This window comes from Ochotona curzoniae, unplaced genomic scaffold (genome assembly GCF_017591425.1).
Source record: "Ochotona curzoniae isolate NIBS_2020 unplaced genomic scaffold, NIBS_Ocur_1.0 contig_523, whole genome shotgun sequence".
Taxonomy (NCBI): domain Eukaryota; kingdom Metazoa; phylum Chordata; class Mammalia; order Lagomorpha; family Ochotonidae; genus Ochotona; species Ochotona curzoniae.
Genome location: NW_024466459.1, coordinates 10,055,383 through 10,077,141, shown reverse-complemented (window position 1 = coordinate 10,077,141; position 21,759 = coordinate 10,055,383). Strand labels below are relative to the sequence as shown.

The following is a 21,759-nucleotide window of genomic DNA, read 5'->3' as shown; positions in this document are numbered from 1 at the left end:
CACACACTCACACACGGCAGCCCCACTTCCCTGCTGCAGCTGGGCTCGCAAGGCCACAGGGACCAGAACCAGGGGCATTCCTGGGGCAGAATTGACATAAGTGAGAGAACAGTACTGCCCAACCCGGGCCAGTGTGGGGTGCTGTGCCAGTGGGACAGATGGAGTGGGGGTACCCTGAGAGCACCAGGGCCTCGCTGGGGAAGGGGGGAGGGCGTGCCGGCCCGGTGGGCTCGGGAGCCCTGCTGGACAGAGGCCACAGTGGGAGCACAGCTCCAGAGGCGGCCCAAAGGGACGCTGTGGGGCACATGGGGAGACACACTGCCTCTTGATAGCTGTGCACGCCTTGAGGGTGGAACAGGGTAGGGCAGGGCAGTGCCCACAGGCACTGGGGACAGCCCCTGTGGACTTAGATACTCCGAAAACAGAACATGGACCCCGACTCCGAGGCACCCCTCTGTAAGACTTGCAACAAGGGCCCAGTGTGGTAACCTAGTGGGTTAAAGTCCCCTGTCTTGCATGCACCAGGATCCCAAATGGGCATCAGTTCTAATCCTGGGGCCCCACTTCCCATCCAGCTCCCTGCCTGTGGCCTGGGAAAGCAGTGGAGGACGGCCCAAGGCCTTGGGACCCTGCACCCATGTAGGAGACCCAGAAGAGCTCCTGACACCTGGCTTTGGATTGGCTCAGCACTGGCTGTTGCAGCTGCTTGGGGAGTGCGTCATCGGATGGAAGATCTTCCTCTCTGTGTATCTGACTTTCCAATTAAAATAAATAAATCTTATATATAAAAAAGTACAAACACAAGCAGGACTAAGAGTTCTGATGATGCAGGGGGCACAGTGCGCAAGGCAGGAAGCTGCCGCCATGCACAAGGCCAGACACACGGGCCCTACTCCTGCGAGCAGCCTCGGCATGCCCTGCATGGGCTCCTCTGGGGCCTGGGCCCACACACTGGACCCTTCTTTGCTGGGACAGTAAGCGCAGCCACCAGCTGAGGTCTGCTTTGGGCCTGTGAGTTGCACATGTCCCCCAGGTCAGCTCCCTAGCCCCTCTGGGGCCCACATGAGTCTCGTCCTTTGTCCCAGCCACAAGTTGGTGGGCTCTGGCCCTGGGTGGCCCCTAGCCATCCACCAGGGCATCCACGGCCGAGGAGGCCACTCACTCACTGGCCAGTCTCCCTTCACCCAAGGCACCCTCTTCCTGGCAAGTCTGCTCTCCTTCCTGGGGCCATACTCTTGGAGCCCCCTCCCTCTGTGTGCCAATGAGGAGCCTGTACCCCGGCACGGCCGGGCCCTCCTGCATGGCCTAGGGGAGGGGTTGGGCCCTTCTGCACAGGCGTCAGGGGCTGTCATTCTGGACTTTCCAGGGCCTTTAAAATGGACAGCCTCCAGAAATGGTGTACGTCTCTCTTGGGGCCCACAGGATCCAGTCCCAGTCCCCCACGCTGGAGCCACAGTGAGGACACATGGCCACCACAGGCTGCCTGCCTTGCCCCGTGACTAGGACCCCCCAGCACCCATGTGGGTGGCTTCCCAGCAGGTGCAGGTCAGCCAGGTCACAGTTTGGTCACCACACTCCTCCCCATACGTAGTGACCCTGAGCCTGCCTGCTCCCAGAAGACTCCACACGCCTGGGTTAGCCTGCCCCCACCCACTGCCCTCTGTGTGGGCACGCAGGCCTGTGGTCCTGGCCTCCCCCGCTGACACAGCCTCTGTCCCCTCCCTTTCCCACCAGGGACCACCAGCGATCTGCCTCTTACAACACAAGGGCTCTTTCTCCGTGCCTGACCCCACCTGGCCTCTGCGATTTCCACACAGGAAGCCACTCCTGCCCTCTCAAAAATTTTCTTTGACAGAAGTGGCATGGTTTGAGCAAAGCACGGGGCCAGCAGTGTGGCGCAGCGGCTGAAGTCGGCTTCCTGCGGTGTCGGCACCCACGCGGGTGCTGCTCCCCTTGGGCCTTCCATCTGTGCTCCTGTGCCTGGGGAAGCAGTGGGGGACAGGATACAGCCCGTGTGGGCATGCTGTCTACACGCCTGGCTCCTGGCCCCAGTCCTGGCTCCTCTGGGAGTGAGCCTGCAGATGGAAGACCTCTCTCTCTCTCTCCCCTCTCGCTCTCTCTCTCCGCCAGAGGCCTGGCGGCTGCAGTGGCCAGAACAGCTGTGGGGTGACCTCTGCTGACCTCTGCCTCCTGCTTTGGACAGGTTTCAGGTTTCATTCACTGAAGGGCAGGGAGGAAGATGAGAGAGAGAACATGCCATTCCGGTTCATTCCCCTCGATGCCACACAGCCTCATGTGGGGGCAGGGTGTCCTCTGCTGCCCTCCCAGGTGCTGGATGGGCAGCGGGGCAGCTGGTAGGTGCCCCAAGCAGCGGCTCAGCATGTAGTGCCTGGCACACCCAGCACGGGTTCTGCTGGGAAGACAGCTGGTGGCACAGTAGTCAGTTCACAGAAAAAAGAGAAGGAGAGAAACTGATTCCAGAGTCGGAAGTCTTCCACCTGCACGCTCCCTCGTAGCGCTGTGACAGACGGGTGGGGCGGGCTGAGGCCGGGAGCTGGCACTCCATGCAGACCTCCCAAGGCCCTGAGCCGCCCTCTGCTGCCTGCCACCGGTGCCTCGGTGGGGAACGGGCAGGCCACCCTCTTCCTGCCCAGTGCCCAGGCCTCGTCCACGTCCCTGCTGTCCTCTGCTTGTCCTGAGCTTCACCAGGACACAGCTGGGCAGCAGTGCCTCCGGTGGGAGATCTCTGGCTGTCCTGGCCCCACACCCCCTGCTCCTGAACCTGCCCCCCAACAGACATGGCGGCTGGCCCCTTCCTCCCCACTCCCTCCCCTTCTTAAAACTGGTCTTTCTTGGGGGGGGCCAGTGCTATGGCTCAACAGGTTAATCCTCTGCCTTCAAGCACCAGCATCCTATACAGGACCGGATTATGTCCGGCTGCCCTATTTCCATCCGGCTCTCTGTGTATGGCTGGGAAAGCAGAGACACCAAAGCCTTGAGATCTTGCATGCACGTGAGAGACCCAGAAGAAGCACCTGGCTTCTGGCTTTGGGTCAGCTCAGCTCTGCTGTTGGGGTCTCTTCGGGAGTGAATCAGCAGGGGGAAATCTTGCCGTTCCCCCTTTTCCATTGTCATGACCTCATAAATAAAAGATCCCCAAGAACAGAAACTGTGTGACCCACCGACCGTGAGCCCGGAGCGCCCAGGGCACAGGACGCACTGCCATCCTGCCTGGGCCACAAGGAAGCTGCACGCCGGCCTAACGGTGGGGAGGCGCCAACCCCAGCTCTGGCCCTGCTCCCTGCTGGCGTGGCCGGAAGGCAGTGCTGAGTGTGCAGGTGCAAAGCTTGACTTCTGACTTTGACATGGCTGCCTAGCTGGTGAGGGGGCTGGGGACTGAACTGGCAGGCTGGCCCTTGCCCAGCTGCAGAGGATGCCCCACTGGCTCACTGTCCATCTGCCTCTCAAGTAAACACACTTATAAAAGAGAACACCGGAATGCACACCTAATACACACACACACACGACACTCACACCCAAAACACACGCAGCCAAACGGGACAGAACAGGGCGGCATGCCGTGAGCCATGCCAAGGAATGAGCTCCTGGGTGCAGTCAGAGCAAGTGACAGACGGAAGCTGTGTGCACTAGGCCACTGCAACATCGTCGCCCGCCTGGGTCAGGGTCCAGCGCCACCCCACGTCCCCTGTGGGGTGAGGCAAGGATGGGTTGGTTTCCAAGTCCACGGCTCCCCCAAGCCCATGGCTGCCTCCCCTCCTCCTGCCTGTGCTTGTCACACATGGCACCCTGAGGTGGACCCACCCACAGATTCTCCTGATGTTGCTTGGAATCCACCAGCAGCTGTGGCCAAAAGAACCTAGCCCAGGACTCAAGTGACACTGCAGGGTTGGCACCCCACGGTGTCTTCTCTGGGTCCCTCGAGATCCCATGCTGAGCACAGCACACCAGGACCTGGGTGACACAGCAGGGTTGGCACCCCACAGCGCCTGCTCTGGGTCCCTCGAGATCCCACGTTGAGCACAGCACAGGCCCCGTCCCGGATGCAAGATGGGAGAGACCCTGTGACCCATGTCACTAACCCGTGTGGACAGCTTCCCTAGCCTGCCAGGCACCTACCTGCAGCTGAGTCTTCCTGGGAGGTGAGACCAGAAGGGCTGGACCCCAGGTCCAACAATTTCCAGGTGTCCTGGAGTGAGCTGCCGGTGAGTGACGATGAGCCCTGGCCGGGGCAGCCTCTGTCCTCAGGGCGGGCCAGGTGTGGAGGTGGGAGCCTGTTCTCCTTCTGCTGTGCTGCTGAGCAGGTCGCCGTGGGGACTAGGTGCTGCCTCTGCCCACGAGAGAAGACAGGGTCATCCCAGCAGCCTGGGCACAGACACATACGCAGGCTGCTCCAAGAGGGGAACAGAGCTGCCTGGAGTGCCCGGCATAACAGCACCCTCAGCTGGCCCCCAGCACCAAGCCCTGCTAGGCCTGAACTTGGGACATCCAAGGCCAGGGGGCAGAATGCTGAGGCTGGCCACCTCAGGGACTTGCCCGGACCCAGGCCCAGGCTGGGGCTCTGCCAGCTCCCAGACCTCAGCCCTGCCTCTCTGCATGGCCACGCAGCAGGCAGAGTCTCTGCAGTGCAGGGAAGCAGGTCCCACCTCCAGGGCAGAGTGAGGAGCCCCCTGCCACTGAGTGCCAGCTATCCCTCCCACAGCACGGACAGCAGTGGCAGCAGTTCTACTTCCACCCAGCCCCCCTACCAGGGCACCTGGGAGAGCAGTGTGGGACAGCCGAGGGCCTGGGTCCCTGCACCCAGTCGGGAGCTCCTGGCCTGACCCAGCTGTCATATCCTTTGGGGAGTGCCCACTGGGTGGAAGGTGGCTGGCTCATGCTCTTTCTGCTTCTCTGCCTGTCAAATGCCCAAGTCCTTAAAAACAGGGCACTGCTTCCTGCAGCCGAGTGACCCATGGGCTGCTGGCCAAGTCAGACCCCCAGGGCCCTGCACCTCCGGTGTTTGGAGATAGCTGCTGGTGACTGGACGAGTACAGAGGTGGTGTGAGCGACTGAATGGATACCCATGAGCACGCGGCAACAAGGTAGAGGCAGGTGCCAGGTTGTGGCCCAAACTGTCAGAGTGACAGGCAGGTGCTGAGTCCCACCCAGGCCCCTTCCGGCACTGCTCTGCCCCCCGGGGGCCACCCAAGCCTGGATTCCCTGGATTCCCTGTCTCGGCTGGGACCAGCGCCTTGGTGGCTGGCGGGGAGGGCCAGTGGACGGCAATGCTCTCTTTCTCCGAAAGCCCAAACACACGGCAGCACAGCTGCAACCCTGCTCAGGGCCGGGAGCACAGGCTGGCTGCGGGTCGGCACACACAGCGGGGGAGGTTCCGGGGCCCCACTGGCAGCTCTCTGGGGTGACACACACGGTACTGGCAGGCTTCTCCAGAAGCCTCAGCAGCCGAGGGGGCCCTGGGTGAAGGGCAGGGGCACAGAGCCAGGGGCAGGGGGGCGGCCTGGGTGTCTGGCAGCGTGGAGAGCCGTGACGACAGATGCGCTCACATGACTGAGAAAGTCAGAATTAAGTAGCAAGTGATGAAGTGGGGAAAGATCTGTGAGAGGAGTGACCGTCTTAATACGTCAGGGAGTGTGCCCGCAGCCCACGAGGCGAGGGCAGCCCCGGCCCGCAGCCCACGAGGCGAGGGCAGCCCTGGCCCGCAGCACGTCCCCACGGTTTCTCTCGGTGGCCTACCATCAGAGACAGAGAGGGGAGAGGCGGATGAAGCAACTCCCCAATGCCACAGCAGCTGGGGCAGCCCAGAGCCAGACGCCTCGGCCATCTCCCACGTGTACGCAGGGCCAGGCATGAGGCCTATCAGCAGGCGCTGGGCTGGCAGCTGGCATCTGGATGGGCACTGGGGGTCACCCTGAGTGCAAGCTTACCTCACTATTCTGTGTCACTCATCAGGATACCAGAATGCTTTACAACAATTCAACTTGCTTTTTATTTTTATTGCAAAGTCAGATATACAGAGAGGAGGCGAGAGAGAGGAAGATCTTCCGTCCAATGATTCACTCCCCAAGTGTCTGCAATGGCTGATGCTTCACTGATCCAAAGCCAGGAGTCAGGAACTTCCTCCAGATCTCCCATGTGGGTGCAGGGTCCCAAGGCTTTGGGCTGTCCCACTGCTTTCCCAGGGCATTGGTAGGGAGCTGGATGGAAATTGGGCCGCCGGGATTAGAACCAGCCCCCATATGGGATCCCGGCAGCCCTGTTTCCCGTCCAGCTCCCTGCTTGTGGCCTGGGAGAGCATTTAGGACGGCCCAGAAGGGTTCCTGGCTCCTGGCTGCAGATCGGCTCAGCTCCAGCCGTTGCAGCTGCTTGGGGACTGAGTCATTGGACAGAAGGTTTTTCTCTCTGTCTCTCCTCCTCTCTATATCTGTCTTTGCAATAAAAAATTAATCAATCAATTTTAAAAGATTTACATATTCTTATTGGAAAGGTAAATCTGCAGAGAGAAGGAGAGACGGAGAAAGATCTTCCTTCTGCCGGTCCAGTTGAATGGCCAAAAGGACCAGAACTAGGACAATCCAAAGCCAGGAGCCTGGAGACTCCCTGGGGTCTCTCAGTGTGGGTGCAGGGGCCCAAGGTCCTGAGCCATCTTCTGGGGTTCTCCAATGGTGTTAACAGGGAGCTGGATTGAAGCAAAACATCTGCGACACAAATCCATACCCATGAGGGACGCTGACCCTGAAGGCAGAGGACCAGCCTGCAATACCACCGTGCCAGCCTGATTCAACTTTCTTTGCACATATGTTACTGCTAAGGATTTGAGCAAGAGGGACAGGGAGTTGTGCTCAGCTGGCTAAGTGGCTGCCTGCACCAATGCTGCATCCCAATGCTGCCTATGCCACTTCTGATCCAGCCCCAGGGAGTGTGCACCTGGGGAAGCAGCGGCTCTGGGCCGATGGCCACGGGGGAGGCCCACGCTGCTCCTGGTTCCTTGCAGAGCTGGGCACTGCGGCTCCTTGGGGTGGGAGCCAGCACGTGGAAGGTCTTTCTTTTTCTCTGTAAGTCTGTCTTTTCACTAAAAATAAATAAATCTTAAAAAAAAAAAGTAGTGGGTCCGGTGTGGTAGTCAAGTGGCTAAAGTCCTTCCTTTGCACACACAGGGATCCCATATGGGCGCCGGTTCTAATCCCAGCTGCTCCACTTCCCACCCAGCTCCCTGCGTGTAGCCTGGGAAAGCAGCGGAGGACGGCCCAGAGCCTTGGAACTCTACACCCACATGGGAGACGCAGAAGAGGCTCCTGGCTCTAGATTGGCTCGGCTTGGCTCCAGCTGTTATGGTCACTTGGGGAGTAAATCAATGGATGGAAGATCTTCCTCTCTGTCTTGCCTCCTCTCTGTATATCTGATTTTGCAATACAAATAAATCAATCTTAAAAATAAATAAATAAATAAGAAATGAAAAGAAGGAAGTGGCAACAGGTACAGAAAGCCCAACACTGCCAGTCCAGGGACATCTTAAAGTGCTGTGACCTGTGATGACCAGAGGTTTTAGGCCCCCACCCACAGCTTCTGTAAAGAAAAAAAAAAAAAAAAAAAAACCAAACCAACCAGCATATGAGCAACTGGTCAACCCGACTACACCTGCCCAGACGCCGGCGGGGTTACCTGTGTTGCGAGGTGGGGCTGCACTTGTCCCAGCGGCGAGCCTCGGTCTGCAGGCAGCGCGGGTGCCTCTCGGGGGTACAGGGTCTCTGGGCTGGGAAGGAGGGCATGAGGGGGCAGCTTCCCTGAAAACAAGATGGGGCGTGGGGACACGTTTGTCAGGGACCTCCCGTGACCAGGCAGAAAAGAACAGCGTGCCCACTTCAGGACCAAGGTCTCCTCCTGCGCAGGGGTGGGGAGAGCGGGGCCCAGCTGGCAGCAGGCCTGTCCCATCAGCTGGCTTCCCGGCGCTGGGAAGGAACGAGCCAGTACCAGCGCCCGCCTGGCCAGAGGACAAACAGCGTGCAGTGACCGGACCTCACTGATGGTGGTCCTTACACAGGGGCGCAGAACTGGGGGAGGGTCGCAGGCAAGGTGGAGGCGAGGGAGCTCCCAGTGCATGCAGTCCGTGCTACTCATGCTGTTGAACGGGCCTTGACTTGGGGCTTGTCTCCGCAGAGGGTGGGGTGGCATTGTAGTGGGTAGGGCACTGTGGTGGTGAGGCACTGTGGTGGGGTGGGCACTGTGGTGCAGTGGGCACTATGATGGGGTTGGCGCTGTGGTGGGGTTGGCATGTGGTGCCACGGGCTCAGTCCCTGCTTGGGACGCCTACACTGCAGCGTTGCCTCCCTCTGTCACCTCCCAGCTGTCTCAAGTGCTTGGCCCTGCCTCCTGTGGGAGCCCCGGGTCGTGCTCCTGGCTTCACTCAGCCCTGGCAGTGAACCAACAGATGCTCTCTCCTGTCAGTCTGTCTTTCAAATAAATAAGTAAATCTTTTTTAAAGAAATCAGAAAGAAATGAAAGTACAGAACAGGAAGGAATAAAAATAAATGGCAAGGGCCTGGTGTGGTAGCCTGGAGGTTAGGGTCTTCGCCTTGCACACACCGGGACCCCATGTTGGTGGTGATTCTAATCCCGGCAGCCCCAGTTTCCATCCAGCTCTCTGCCTGTGGCCTGGGAAAGCAGTCGAGGATGGCCCAAAGCCGTGGGCCCCTGCACCTGCGTGGGAGATCTGGGGGAGGCTCAGGATTGGCCTAGCTCCGGCTGTTGTAGCCACTTGGGGAGTGAATAAGCAAACGCAGGATCTTCCTCTTTATCCTCTCCTCTCTGTATATTTGATTTTCTATTAAAAATAAACCTTTAAAAAGAAAAAATAAATGGCAAACATCCAATTCCAGAAATGAGAAAAACCAACAAATTCAAGAAGCAAGCAAAGATGAAGCAGGACCTTCTAGAGGAGACACAGCAAGGCAGTGGCACTAAGGTTCTGTCCAAGGAGGCCCTGGTCAGAGCCCAGGGCAGGGGGCTGCACGCAGGGCCTGGTCAGAGCCCGGGGCAGGGGGCTGCACGCAGGATGCTGCACACAGGGCCTGGTAGAGCCCAGGGCAGGGGGCTGCACGCAGGGCCTGGTCAGAGCCCGGGGCAGGGGGCTGCACGCAGGGCCTGGTCAGAGCCCGGGGCAGGGGGCTGCACACAGGGCCTGGTCAGAGCCTGGGGCAGGGAGCTGCACACAGGGGGCTGCATGCAGGGCCTGGTCAGAGTCCCGCAGCTGTGCTCCACTCCAGTGGCCAGCTAGCATGCATCAGGGAGAGTGGCGAGGGCTCCAGTGGCAGGGCAGGGTCACCTGCACGGGACCCCCAGCTCCTGGCACTGGCCCAGTCCCAGCTCCATGGGCATCTGGGGGTGGTAGAGAATGAGCATTCTTGCAAATGAAGAATGACATAAAAAATAAGCCCACGTGCCACCTTGCATTCCAACGAGGAAGGGGGTTCAGTGGTGAGAGCAACAAAGCCCGAGAGATGTAAGGAAAAAGAGCCCCGTAGCCCACCCCAATCCCGAGTGCCGGACAGTGGGTCCTGAGCAGCACACGGCACGGCTATGACCACGCGGACGCAGAGCGGGTCAGTGGAGCCACAGCAGAGCAACATGTGGGAGAACACAGTGGATCCCACAGAGGAAGAATGGGAACAGCCAATGAGAAGCCTACCACCATGTTGGCTTTGTGGCACAGAATGTGAAGCCACTGCCTGCGGTGCCGGCATCCCATAGGGGAACTGGTTCAAGTCCTGGCTGTTCTACTTCCTATCCAGCTCTTGGCTAATGTGCCCAAGTGCTTGGGTCCTTGCACCCATGTGGGAAACCCAGAAGAAGCTTCTGGCACCTGGTTTCAGACTGGTCCAGTTCCAACCACCTGGGGAGTGAGCCAGCAGATGGAAGCTCTCTGTCTCTTTCTCCCCTTCTTGCTGTAAATCTGCCTTTTGATTCAAAAAGGAATTACGAAAAGGGCCGGGGCTGTGGCACAGTGGCTTACGCCACCTCCCACAAGGCCGGCGCCTTAGTTCCTGTCTGCCTGTCTGTTTCTTTGGCGTGCTTTTTCTTTCTTTTCTTTTCTCTCTGGCTACTCCACTTGCAATCCAGCTCCCTCTAAGCATATCCTGGGCAAGCAGTGGAAGATGGCCAAGAGCCTGGTCCCTGACACCCATACGGGAGTCCTGCTTCATCCCGGCCCAACCCAAGCCGCCGCAGTGAACTGGGGAGTGGACCAACCCCCGCGTAAACACATCAGCTTCTACCAAAACTCTCCCACTAACAAGGCACCCAGTATGGACAACCGTGCTGCCGGGGTCTCTGCAACCCTCAAGCTCAGGTGTGAGGGACTGATCGGGGCAAATGAACGTGAGATGGGTAAAAAGGATGGACAGGTGGCCACAGCTGGTGGATCGTCCATGTTTGATGATGAGCGGATGACTGGACGGGGGATGTGTGGATGGCCAACCACACGTAAGCATGGGTGAGGGGGCACTATGGATGGGAAGACAAGGGACGGGGCGGGTGGAGGGGTGGGCGGGTAACGGAAGGAGGGTACTGGATGGAATCCCTGGGTCATTTGGCTGCAGGAAGCCTGCGCTGGAGCCCTGGGCTGAGGCGCAGGCAGCCCGAGGGAGCTGAGGCTGCACCAGCCACTCTGATCAGAGAACAGCGAGGCCTGGGCAGGGCGGGCCTTCCTGCCCTAGCCGGGGCAGAGCCAGCAGAACCGCTGCCAGAATGCCGAGGGTGCTGGAAGAGCACAGGGTGTAGGGTCTACAAGACCTCAGAGGGTGACAGGCCCTCCCCTCGACACGCAGGGCGTTGGGGGGACACGCAGGAGGGGCCACCCAGCCCGGGGGGGACAAGTCTGCCCCGTGAGCCCTGGGAAGAAACCTCAGCAGAGGCCACAGAAGGGGAAGGCACACAGCACTGGGCAGTACAGCAGGCAGAGGGGACACGGCACTGGGCAGCACAGAGGGCACACAGCACTGGGCAGCACACAGGGCACACAGAGCTGGGCAGCACAGAGGCCACACGGCACTGGACAGCATGGGGCAGAGGGCACACGGCACTGGGCAGCACAGAGGGCACACAGCACTGGGTAGCACAGAGGGCACACAGCACTGGGCAGCACACAGGGCACACGGCACTGGACATCATGGGGCAGAGGGCACACGGCACTGGGCAGCACAGAGGGCACACAGAGCTGGGCAGCACAGAGGGCACACAGAGCTGGGCAGCACACAGGGCACACAGAGCTGGGCAGCACAGGGGGCAGAGGGCACACAGCACTGGACAGCATGGGGCAGAGGGCACACGGCACTGGGCAGCACAGAGGGCACACAGAGCTGGGCAGCACACAGGGCACACAGAGCTGGGCAGCACAGGGGGCAGAGGGCACACGGCACTGGGCAGCATAGAGGGCACACGGTGCTGGGCAGCACAGAGGGCACACAGAGCTGGGCAGCACAGGGGGCAGAGGGCACACAGAGCTGGGCAGCACAGAGGGCACACAGTGCTGGGCAGCACAGGGGGCAGAGGGCACACGGCACTGGGCAGCACAGAGGGCACACAGTGCTGGGCAGCACAGGGGGCAGAGGGCACACGGCACTGGACAGCATGGGGCAGAGGGCACACGGCACTGGGCAGCACAGAGGGCACACGGCACTGGGCAGCACAGGTGGCAGAGGGCACACGGCACTGGGCAGCACAGAGGGCACACGGCACTGGGCAGCACAGAGGGCACACGGCACTGGGCAGCACAGGGGGCAGAGGGCACACAGAGCTGGGCAGCACAGAGGGCACACAGCACTGGGCAGCACAGAGGGCAGAGGGCACACAGAGCTGGGCAGCACAGAGGGCACACGGTGCTGGGCAGCCAGCGCCACCCGGCAGTGCTCCCTCCGCACTCTGGCCTGGCTGTGGTGGCTCCCTGCCCAGCCGAGCCGTGGCACCCACCTTTGGGGTGGCCCAGCTCAGCGCGGAGCCTGTTCCCCATCTCAAGGAGTTGTTCCTTCTCCAGCCGGAGCCTGAGGATTTTTCGGGCTGCTTCCTTCAGCTTCTTCTGCATTCGGTCCACTGACAAGGCCTGTGGGGTCTGCGGCCCTGGCTGGGCACACGGGAACGGCCCTTGGGCATCAGCCCCCACAGCTGCAGCTGTGGGGCCCTGTAAGCAAACAGCCTTGTGAGACTGGCACCCGCAAGCCCCTGGGGGGAAGAGGATGGGAGCGGCGGGGTGAGTGGGGATGGCTGGGGGAAATTACCTGGTCACCAGGCCTCCAGACTGGCCCCTGACATGTGCAGGCCTTGGGGGTCCCACAGACACAGTGGGGAGGGAGAACCTAGGCCTCCAGACTGGCCCCTGACGTGTGCAGGCCTTGGGGGTCCCACAGACACAGTGGGGAGGGAGAACCTAGGCCTCCAGACTGGCCCCTGACATGTGCAGGCCTTGGGGGTCCCACAGACACAGTGGGGAGGGAGAACCTAGGCCTCCAGACTGGCCCCTGACGTGTGCAGGCCTTGGGGGTCCCACAGACACAGTGGGGAGGGAGAACCTAGGCCTCCAGACTGGCCCCTGACGTGTGCAGGCCTTGGGGGTCCCACGGACACAGTGGGAGGGAGAACCTAGGGGCATTGTGGACAGCAAATGGCTGCAGCCCCAGATCCACAGCCTCCCCCATGTGGCAATGTTATGCTGTCTGCTATGAAGACAGAGGCATGGTGGACGTGGCCCTGAGCCCACAGGGCTGCGTGGCCCTGGGGGCTCTAGCCTGGGAGCATATCTGTGCCCTGCCGGCCTGTGCTTCCTGCCCCACCCTGGGCACACTTTCCCTTTTCTCTTGTTGCTGGCAGGTGCAGGGACCCAGTCCTCCCTCCCCACCTGCCCCTGGACATCCCTCAGCCACCTTGTCATTGGTGGTGCTCCCCACTGCCCAGTAGAGGCCAATGTTGGATCAGAACCCTGGGGGGCCTGGGCCATCCTTGCCCAGGTCAGCCAGAAGAACGGGGCCCAGGAGGGGGCAGGCCAGGCCCTGGCACACTGAGCAGACACTCCCCACTGACGCCCACATGCAGCCACAGCCCGAGCTCCAAGTCCCCGGAACAGGCTGGCACAGCCTGTCCTGCCGCAACTTCCTGGTGTCCCTTCCTGCTGCCAGGTACCCGTGTCCTCCGGGCAGAGCTGTTCCCAGCAGTCTGGGAGCTGTGCCCTAGGCAGGAGCCGCAGGCATCGTGGGACCAGGACAGCCCAGCGCCAGCATAGCTCCCTGACCTCTCGGGCCCAGAAGGGCCTGTGAGCCTGGAGGCCTTGCTACAGGCCCAGGTGACCCGAGTCCTGCCTCCCTTCCATGGCCTGGAAATAGCCCTCTGTCTCCTGCTATAAAGTCCTGAGGGACAGACAGGCCCAGGGCACTGGCCCAGGGCCTGGCCCAGGCTGGGGAGAGTCTCGTGGAAGCGGACCCTCACCCAGACACAGCCCTGCCAGGCCACCCAGCCTCTGTGCTCTTGTGTCCCTGAGACTGAGCAGGCATGGGCATCTGAGGGTGGACCGACAGGCGCTAACAACCCCATGTGACACAGCCCACAAGAGCACTGGTTCTAGTCCCGGCTGCGCTTCCTCCAGTTTTCTCCTAATGTGCCTGGGGACACGGTGGATGATGGCCCCAGAAGCCCCTGTTGGCCTGCGACTCCGGTGGAGCTCAAGGGCCCTGCCCAAAGCCAGAAACCCTGACCTGAGGTGCTCTCAGCTCGGTCAGCCCTGCCTCCTTGCCCCTGTCCTGGGGGGTCAGCACCTGGGGACGTGTTTCCAAGGATGTTGGCCAGCTGAGGTCAGCAGAGCCTGACTGGCCAACAGCCTGACTTCTGCAGGCTATGGGTGGGGAAAGGCCACTCAGGCAGCCCAGTCCGGGGCAGAGCAAACCCACCCAGGCCAGGAAGGGTTGGCTCCAGAGCCACCCAGTGGCCAACAGTGCCCCCCAGTGTCCCCGAGGGGAAGCACAGGGTTCTAGGTTTGGGGACCAAGTCAGCCAGCCCAGGGACTCGCCCTGTTCCCAGCCATGGAAGCCCTGGGGTGGGGGCAGGTCTGCACCCTGCTCCCCTGGGCAGTGCGTGTGGACAGCTGGCTGCTGCGGCCTGGGGGCCAGCCCTCTCCACATACAGCTCCTCAACTGCTGGAGAGAGCTGGGGGCTGCCAGGCCCCGACCCCGTGGTCTGCTTTCCAGAGCAAGCTGCCGGCATCATGTGGGTGGCACCTGCCAGCATGCCTCTCCTGCTGGGACTCTAAGATGCCTCCCCAAGTCCCCCCAGAACAGCCTTGGCCTGTCTGTGCTTGGCAATGACACCCCCCACCCCAGGGCAGGCAGCCAGGGCTGGTGGCTCTGCTGGGCCTGAGGGCTCTCCGGACTCAGACGGAAGGTCAGCAGAGATCACAGTAGGTCAGCTGTACAGAGGGAGCCCAGGGAACTGACCCTACAGAACTGAGTGCTCCAGGAGGTGCTGCCCAGGACCAGCGTGGGACCTCTGGATGCCACAGGCAGTGGCCCTGGGCAGGCTGAGCCTGGAGGCAGACACCCTCTCAGCAAGACATGGGAGACACGGGGCTGCACCTGCACCAATGAGGGGTCAGTAGGAGGGGCCAGGGCCTTAACTGCCGTGTGCTCAGCACAGGCACCCAGGGTGCAGCAGGCATTACTCACAGCCACGTGGCAGGTGCTAACAACCCCACACAGGACACGCCACACCCAGGACACCCCACACATGGGACACCCACACACAGGACACCCCACACATGGGACACACCACATAGGGACACCCATACATGGGACAGCCACACATGGGACAGCCACACAGGACACCCTACACAGGGACACCCCACACAGGACACCCATACATGGGACACCTCACACACAGGACACCCATACATGGGACACCTCACACACGGGACACCCCATACATGGGACACCTCACACATGGCACACAGCACACAGGGACACCCCACACACGGGATACCCTATACACGGGACACCCCACAGGGACACCCACCTGGCTGCTGAAGGCCCCAGGGCTGCAGGGGCAGTATAGCTTCCTGCCTGCAGGCTGCTCTCCTCCCTGCTGGGCTGCCCCAAGGTGCTTTCCCAGCTCAGCCACCTGCTTCCGCAGCTCCAGGACCTCCAGGTGCACCTGCTCCACCTCCTGGGGGAGCTCGCGCTGGATGGCATCCATCTTCAGGGATTTTGGCAGCACCTGGGGGCCAGGGAAAGCTGGCTCCACAGCATGAGGGGCGGAAGCTGCTCCCCAGTGCCACGGTCACCTCCATGGCCACTGCTCCTGCCCTGCGAGGGGCTGGGACTAGCCATAGGCACATGCGAGGGCTGGCCCAGAGGGGCCTTCAGTCCCTATGAGCCCAGGGCCTTGCAAGGAAAGGGAGGCAAGCAAGAAGGTCCCAGGGCAGACAAGAGGCAGAGCAGGAAGAAAGGAGCAGGCCAGAGAGCAAACGCTGACCAGAAGGAACACCAGCCGCAGACCAGCACAGGCGGGCGAGGGACCAGCCCCGGACAGGTGAGGGACCAGGACCAGCCCTGGGGGAGAGTGTGGGGCCAGGACCAGCCCTGGGTGGGCAAGGGACTGGGACCAGCCCCAGGAGAGTGAGAGACCAGGACCAGCCCCAGGGGAGAGTGAGGGGCTGGGACCAGCCCTGGGTGGGCAAGGGACTGGGACCAGCCCCAGGAGAGTGAGAGACCAGGACCAGCCCCAGGGGAGAGTGAGGGGCTGGGATCAGCCCTGGGGGAGCACGAGGGGCCGGGACCAGCCCCGGGAAAGCGAGAGACCAGGACCAGAACTGGGGGAGAGCAAGGGGCCAGGACCAGCCCCTGGTAAGGGGCTGAGCTGCCCTGCCCAATACCTGTACCAGCCGCTCTGTTCCCCTCCCAGCTTTCTGCTAACGTACTGGAGGTGGCAGTGACGGTGGCCCAGACACTGGGGCACCTGCACCCATGTGGGAGATCCGGAGGAAACCCCTAGCTCCTGGCTTTGGCCCAGGCACACGTACTGCAATCATTTGGAAGTAGAACAGTTGGGACTTGAACTGGCACTGTGTGAGGCACTGATGTCAGCCACCCACACACCACACCACGCGGGGGCCCAGTTCCTGCAGCTCTGTCCACTGCACAGGCAGCGTCCTGAGGGAGCTTGACCCTGACAGAGGATCCACTCCACAGGGAGGAGGGGTGCAAAGATCTGTGGGAACCCCTTCCTCATGTATAAGGACCCCAACTGGACTGCAAACACTGGGGCCAGTGTCGTGGCGGCCAGACACAGCGATCTTATTTTAAGGTTTATCTATTTATTTGAAAAGAAGTGTTGCACGAGAGAGAGAACCTTTCACCTCTCAGCTCCCTCTCCAATCGGTCTAAAAAGCCAGGGCTGAGCCCAGGGCCTAACTGCATCCAGGCCTGCCACGTGGGTACAGGGCCAGGCACCTGTGCCACCCTCGCTGCTTTCCCAGCTGACACCAGAGCTGGTGCCTACAAGGGATGCTGGCGTCATGGGCAGTGGTCTAACCCACTGCCCTACCATGCCAGTGCGGCGCTCCGCGTCTGACCCAGCTCCCTGCTGAAGCGCCTGGAACTCCAGCCGAAAGAAGGGGTCCCAGAGCTCGGTGCCTGCAGCTGCAGGAGCCCTGGATGGAGTGCTGGCTCCTGGCCGCGTGGGCGTGAACCAGAAGGAGCACCTCCCTTTCTCTGAGTTTCTGCCTTTCAAATAAAAAGGCTTCCAAGCCAACCACCAAGAAGTAGAGAAGGTGAGAAGACACAGAAGGCAGACCTGCTCCAGCACTCGCATCCAGAGTGCAAGGGGCATGGACGAGGCCCGGCTGTGCCATGGACAAGGCCTGGCTGTGCCATGGACGAGGCCACGGGTGAGTCATGGACGAGGCCACGGGTGAGTCATGGACAAGGCCCGGCTGTGCCATAGACGAGACCCGGCTGTGCCATGGACAAGGCCCGGCTGTGCCATGGACGAGGCCTGGCTGTGCCATGGATGAGGCCACGGGTGAGTCATGGACGAGGCCACGGGTGAGTCATGGACAAGGCCCGGCTGTGCCATGGACAAGGCCCGGCTGTGCCATGGACAAGGCCCGGCTGTGCCATGGACGAGGCCACGGGTGAGTCATGGACGAGGCCTGGCTGTGCCATGGACAAGGCCCGGCTGTGCCATGGACGAGGCCATGGGTGAGTCATGGACGAGGCCTGGCTGTGCCATGGACAAGGCCCGGCTGTGGCTCGCACAAGGCCATGAGTGAGCCCCTCCTGAGCGGGAAGCAGGTGGGCAGTGCAGTAGGGTCCCAGGGGCTGCATAGCTCACCTTCCGTCTGAGCCGCGTCACCAGCATGTTCAAGAGACGCACACGGTCCCCGAGCTTCCTGAGGGCCAGTCCAGTGCACTCCGGGCTGATGGGGACAGTGTCGCCTGCCAGGAGGGACGGGGTGACATGTCGCTATGAGGCGCACCGGCTGTGTCCCCGTGAGGTGCTCACACTGGACCTCTGTAGGAAGCCCCCCAGTAGTCCCCTCACCCACATGGCCAGTGACAGGACAGGGACTCACCGGTGGCCTGGGACTGGGGGCGGGGCTCTGGTGCCAGCACACCTTCCAGCTGCTCCTCCAGGGCCTCAAACCTGTGCTTCAAGTGCTGCACTTCGGCCTCCAAGGCCAGGGCGTGGTCTGCATGAGCAAGCAGAAGCACCTGCTGCTGGGCACTGCCTGTGCCAGCCCACATGGTGATCGGGTCAGCTCCAGGCCCAGGTGCCCTCACACGAGAAAGCAGCCATTGTGAGCAGGGCTTGGGATGCGCTCTGCCCCACAGCAGGCCCCTCACCTTGGGAGGGTTGCAGTGACATCCCAAGGCACCCGAGCCGCTCACCACCCACCTGCTCCCTCCTTCCCTCACCAGGAGTGCCAGTCTCCTCTGCCTTGGAATGGGGCTGGTCGGTCCTGGTGGCCTCTTCTCCAGGCGCCGGGGAAGGGGGAAGTTGCTGGCCCAGGGACTCCATCTCCCGCCTCATGTGCGCCACGGTGTGCCGTAGGCTTGCGTTCTGCTCCTGCAGCCTTCGGATCTCACTGGACTGGAAGCTGCTGCCAGCGCCCTCTCCACACTGCCATGGGAATGTGGGTGCAGCTGGCAGGCACAGTGCAGGAGCGGGAGCAGCTCTCACCTCATGCCATCTGCCCCCGGAAGCAGCAGCCTTTCTGCCCTCCCAACAGAAGCCCCGTTCCCAGGGGGTTCATTCAGAACTGGGCATCAGTGGAGGAGTGGGCCGTGGCTTCAGCCCATGAGGGGGCAGCTCTGTGCCTGAGGGCTGAGGGAGTGCAGGGGACAGGCAGATGGCACCTCCTGGGCCCCGGGGCCAGGGCAGGGCTCAGAGCAGGCTGCCAGAGCAAAAGCGGGGTCAGAGCCACACAGAGCTGTGAGAGGCAGAGAGGAGGGGCCAGAGGAGGCCCAGCACAGTGCTGGCACGGGACAGTGATGGCACGGGACCCAGCACAGAGCATGCCAGGGACCGGAAACCCTTTTCCTTTTCTCTAAGATTTACTCATTTACATGAAAGTCAGAATCAGAGAGAAATGTGCTTTCCCTCGCTGCTTCTCTCCCCAGACGCCCACAACAGCCAGGAGCTTCCGGGTCTCCCACACGGTGCAAGACCCAAGCACTCGGGCCGTCCTCACTGCTTTCCCAGGCCACAGGCAGGGAGCTGGATGGGAAGTGGGGCTGCTGGGATTAGAACCAGCACCAGCACCTATATGGGATCCTGGCAAATGCGAGGCTAGGGCTTCAGCCACTAGGCTACTGTGCCAGGCCCTCTATTTTTTTTAAAAAGATGTTGGGGGGCAGACACTGGCAGACAGGATGTGGGAGCCTGCATACAAGTGCGCACAGGATCCAGGAAGGTGGACACAGCCACCGGCCAGCATGCCACCCTGCCAGACTGGGCGCAGGGTCTGCACGCTCGTGGGTGAGGAGGCTCTGGATGGCTCAGGATGTGCAGGTAATGTGTAGGCTGGTGCACTTGCTGAGACTTAGCAGTGTGGACGAGGGAAAGCAGGGGACCCTTCTGCATCAGATGTAGGGGACCTGAACTGGGTTCATTGTGCCTACCAGGGCACACAAAAGCTGGGGCTGTGGGGCCTACTGGCAGGGCTAGACCACAGGGGAGGGGCCACGACACTGACCAGCATACGAGAGAATCGGGTCTGAGGGCAGATTCTATGGGGACACGTGGGTTCACCTTGCAATCTGTAGGAGTGTGGGGGTGGCGACAGGCTGAGCGAGGTATGACCATGAACTCACTGGTACTCATGGACACTGGGGTTGGGAACAGGCTGGGCTGGTCCAGGTGTTAAACCGCAGGTGCACCCAAGTATTGGGTGTGGGGTGGTCGAGGCTATGACAGCCACCAGCTTACACAAAGGCCAGGGCACAGGGGACAGACTAGGCAGGGTGAGAGCCCAGTGCCCACCAGCATGTGTGAGATCCGGGTCTGGGATTAGACCTGGTGGGGGAACCTGGGGAACTCCTCTGGTGGGCTGTGCTCCTGCTGGTTGTTGGTTAGGCCAGGCGGGGGCGCTGCACTTGTCGGCAGCAGATGGGCAGGGCCTGGCCAAAATGCAGCACACTGGATGAGGTGTGGGCCAGGCCAGGCTAGGCCATGCTAGCACACTTACCAACATGCATGAAAGCCAGGGATGGGGGCAGACTGGGCAAGGTCAGGTGCAGCACCCATTAGTGAAAGCTGGGGCTGGGGGCTGGCTAGGCCAGGTTGTAGCATCTGATGGCAAAGGCCAACCTGGGGGTGGGCTATGCTGGGCTGGGTCAGAGCAACTACTAGCACATGCATGATCTGTGGCTGGAAGTGGACCTGGCAGGAGAATTAAGGGGACACCCCTGCTGGGCTGCAATTCCCATTGGTGAATGGGGTGGTGAACTGGGCTGGAGGCCGTAACATCCCTCTGCATGGGTGTGGCCTGGATCTGGGGTGTACCGGACTGGGTTAGGCTCTGGCACCCACTGGTGCTCCCATGGGCTGAACCACATGAGACCCAGGCAGGAATGGGCTGCAGCACCCACTGGTAAGAGCCAGAATAGGTGTGGGTGCCTGCCAGTGAATGCCCAAACAGAGGTGGGCCAAGCACTCACCAGTGCGTGAGCGCTGCTACTGGGACGTGACCTGACAGAGGAGCTTGGGGAACTGGTCTGTCAGCATGCAGTCCCTGCAGGTGAGCACAAGAACCAAGGCCGGAACAGCCCAGACCAGGCCAGGTTACAGTGCCCGTCAGGATACATGTAAGTCACATGTGGGGGCAGGCCAGACTGGCCCAGTTCATAACACCCACTGGCAGATCTGAGAACCAGGACAGGCCGGGTTGGGCCACAACACCAGCCAGTTCACATTAGGGCCAGGACTGGGGCCGTCCAGGCTGGGCTAGGCCATAGCACTGCTAGCATGAGCTGGAACTGGGGGCAGACTGGGCCAGACCAGCCTACATCAGCCACCAGCAAGTGCCGAGGTGAGGCAGACCATGCTAGACTGAGCTGCAGCTCCCACCAGCACACGCGACACTCAGGGGGTGGAAGGTAAGCCCAATGCAGTAAGGGACAGCAGGGGCTCCTCTGCTGGGCCACTGCTCCCACTGGTAACCATGAGAACTGGAACCAGGGGCAGACCAGGCTGGGCAGCGCTACAACACCCATTGGTCTGCATGTGAGCTGGGTTAGGGAGAGAGCCAGGTGAGCTAAGTGACCGTATCTGCGGGGGCACACGTGAGCCAGAGTAAGTACAGGCTGGTCGGGCTTTGCCACAGCATCAGCTGGCAAGTGCTGGGACTGGGGCAAGTCCTGTCAAGCTGGTCTGCACAACCTCCTGGAGAGTAAGGAAATGGCGGGCACCTCTCTGATGAGCTGCAGCTCCCACTGGTGAGCATAAGAACCAGGGCTGCGGGCGGGCCTGGCTGGACAGTAGAAAGTGTGGGCTGGACAGTGGGGTCGGTTGGGCTGAGCTAGGCTGCAGCAGCCATGGGTGTGTACCAAAGCCGAGTGGGATGTAGGTGGGATGGACTGCACCAGTCTGCTGCACATACAGGCAAGCACAGGAACCAGGGCCGGGGGTTGCTCTGACGAGGCTGCAGTTCCTGCTGGTGTGCGTGAGGGCAGAGGGAGTAGAGGGCAGGGTTGGGCCAGGCCACAGCATCCATTGGTTTGTGTATGAGATGGGGCTGGGGACAGAACAGACCAGGCAACTGCCACCACCAGTGTGTGTGTGTGTGGACTGATGTGGGTGACGACCAAGCCAGACCCATCACTGGCTGGCACACGCAGGAGTCAGGCGGGGGTCATCTCTGGCAAGGCTTGCACACACAGGAGTCAGGCGGGGGTCATCTCTGGCGAGGATTCTTTTGGGATCCCCCCAACTGAAGCCCTGGACTCAGACCTCCAACCACGGGGGCTTGCAGGATCTGGGGTCTGACCAGGGAGTGCATGTATCAGAGCTGGCCTCTTCAGTTGAAGCCTGTGCAGTGGACAGCATCTGCAGGTGCACATGGGGGACATGACAGCTCACTGGGGCCTGCAGGCGATGTCTAGTACCATGGCAGAGGGCAGAGGGCAGAGGGCAGAACACATTGGCCAACTCTAGGCCGAGCTTTGACAGCGAGTATCTGGGCCGGGGGAAATTCTAAGGTGGACTATG

General features: G+C 61.4%; 1 protein-coding gene across 1 annotated transcript in view; it reads right to left on the bottom strand.

The window, feature by feature from the left end:
- CCDC57 (coiled-coil domain containing 57) overlaps positions 1–21,759 on the bottom strand; it is a 53,340-nt gene that overhangs the window by 10,200 nt on the left and 21,381 nt on the right. The window contains exons 10-16 of the mRNA XM_040989367.1: positions 17,967–18,171; positions 17,624–17,740; positions 17,383–17,486; positions 15,109–15,264; positions 11,934–12,190; positions 7,681–7,771; positions 4,134–4,348 (exon numbers count right to left, since the gene is read on the bottom strand). Of these exons, the coding sequence (XP_040845301.1) occupies positions 4,134–4,348; positions 7,681–7,771; positions 11,934–12,190; positions 15,109–15,264; positions 17,383–17,486; positions 17,624–17,740; positions 17,967–18,171 (1,145 nt within the window). The remainder of the gene's footprint in view (positions 1–4,133; positions 4,349–7,680; positions 7,772–11,933; positions 12,191–15,108; positions 15,265–17,382; positions 17,487–17,623; positions 17,741–17,966; positions 18,172–21,759) is intronic.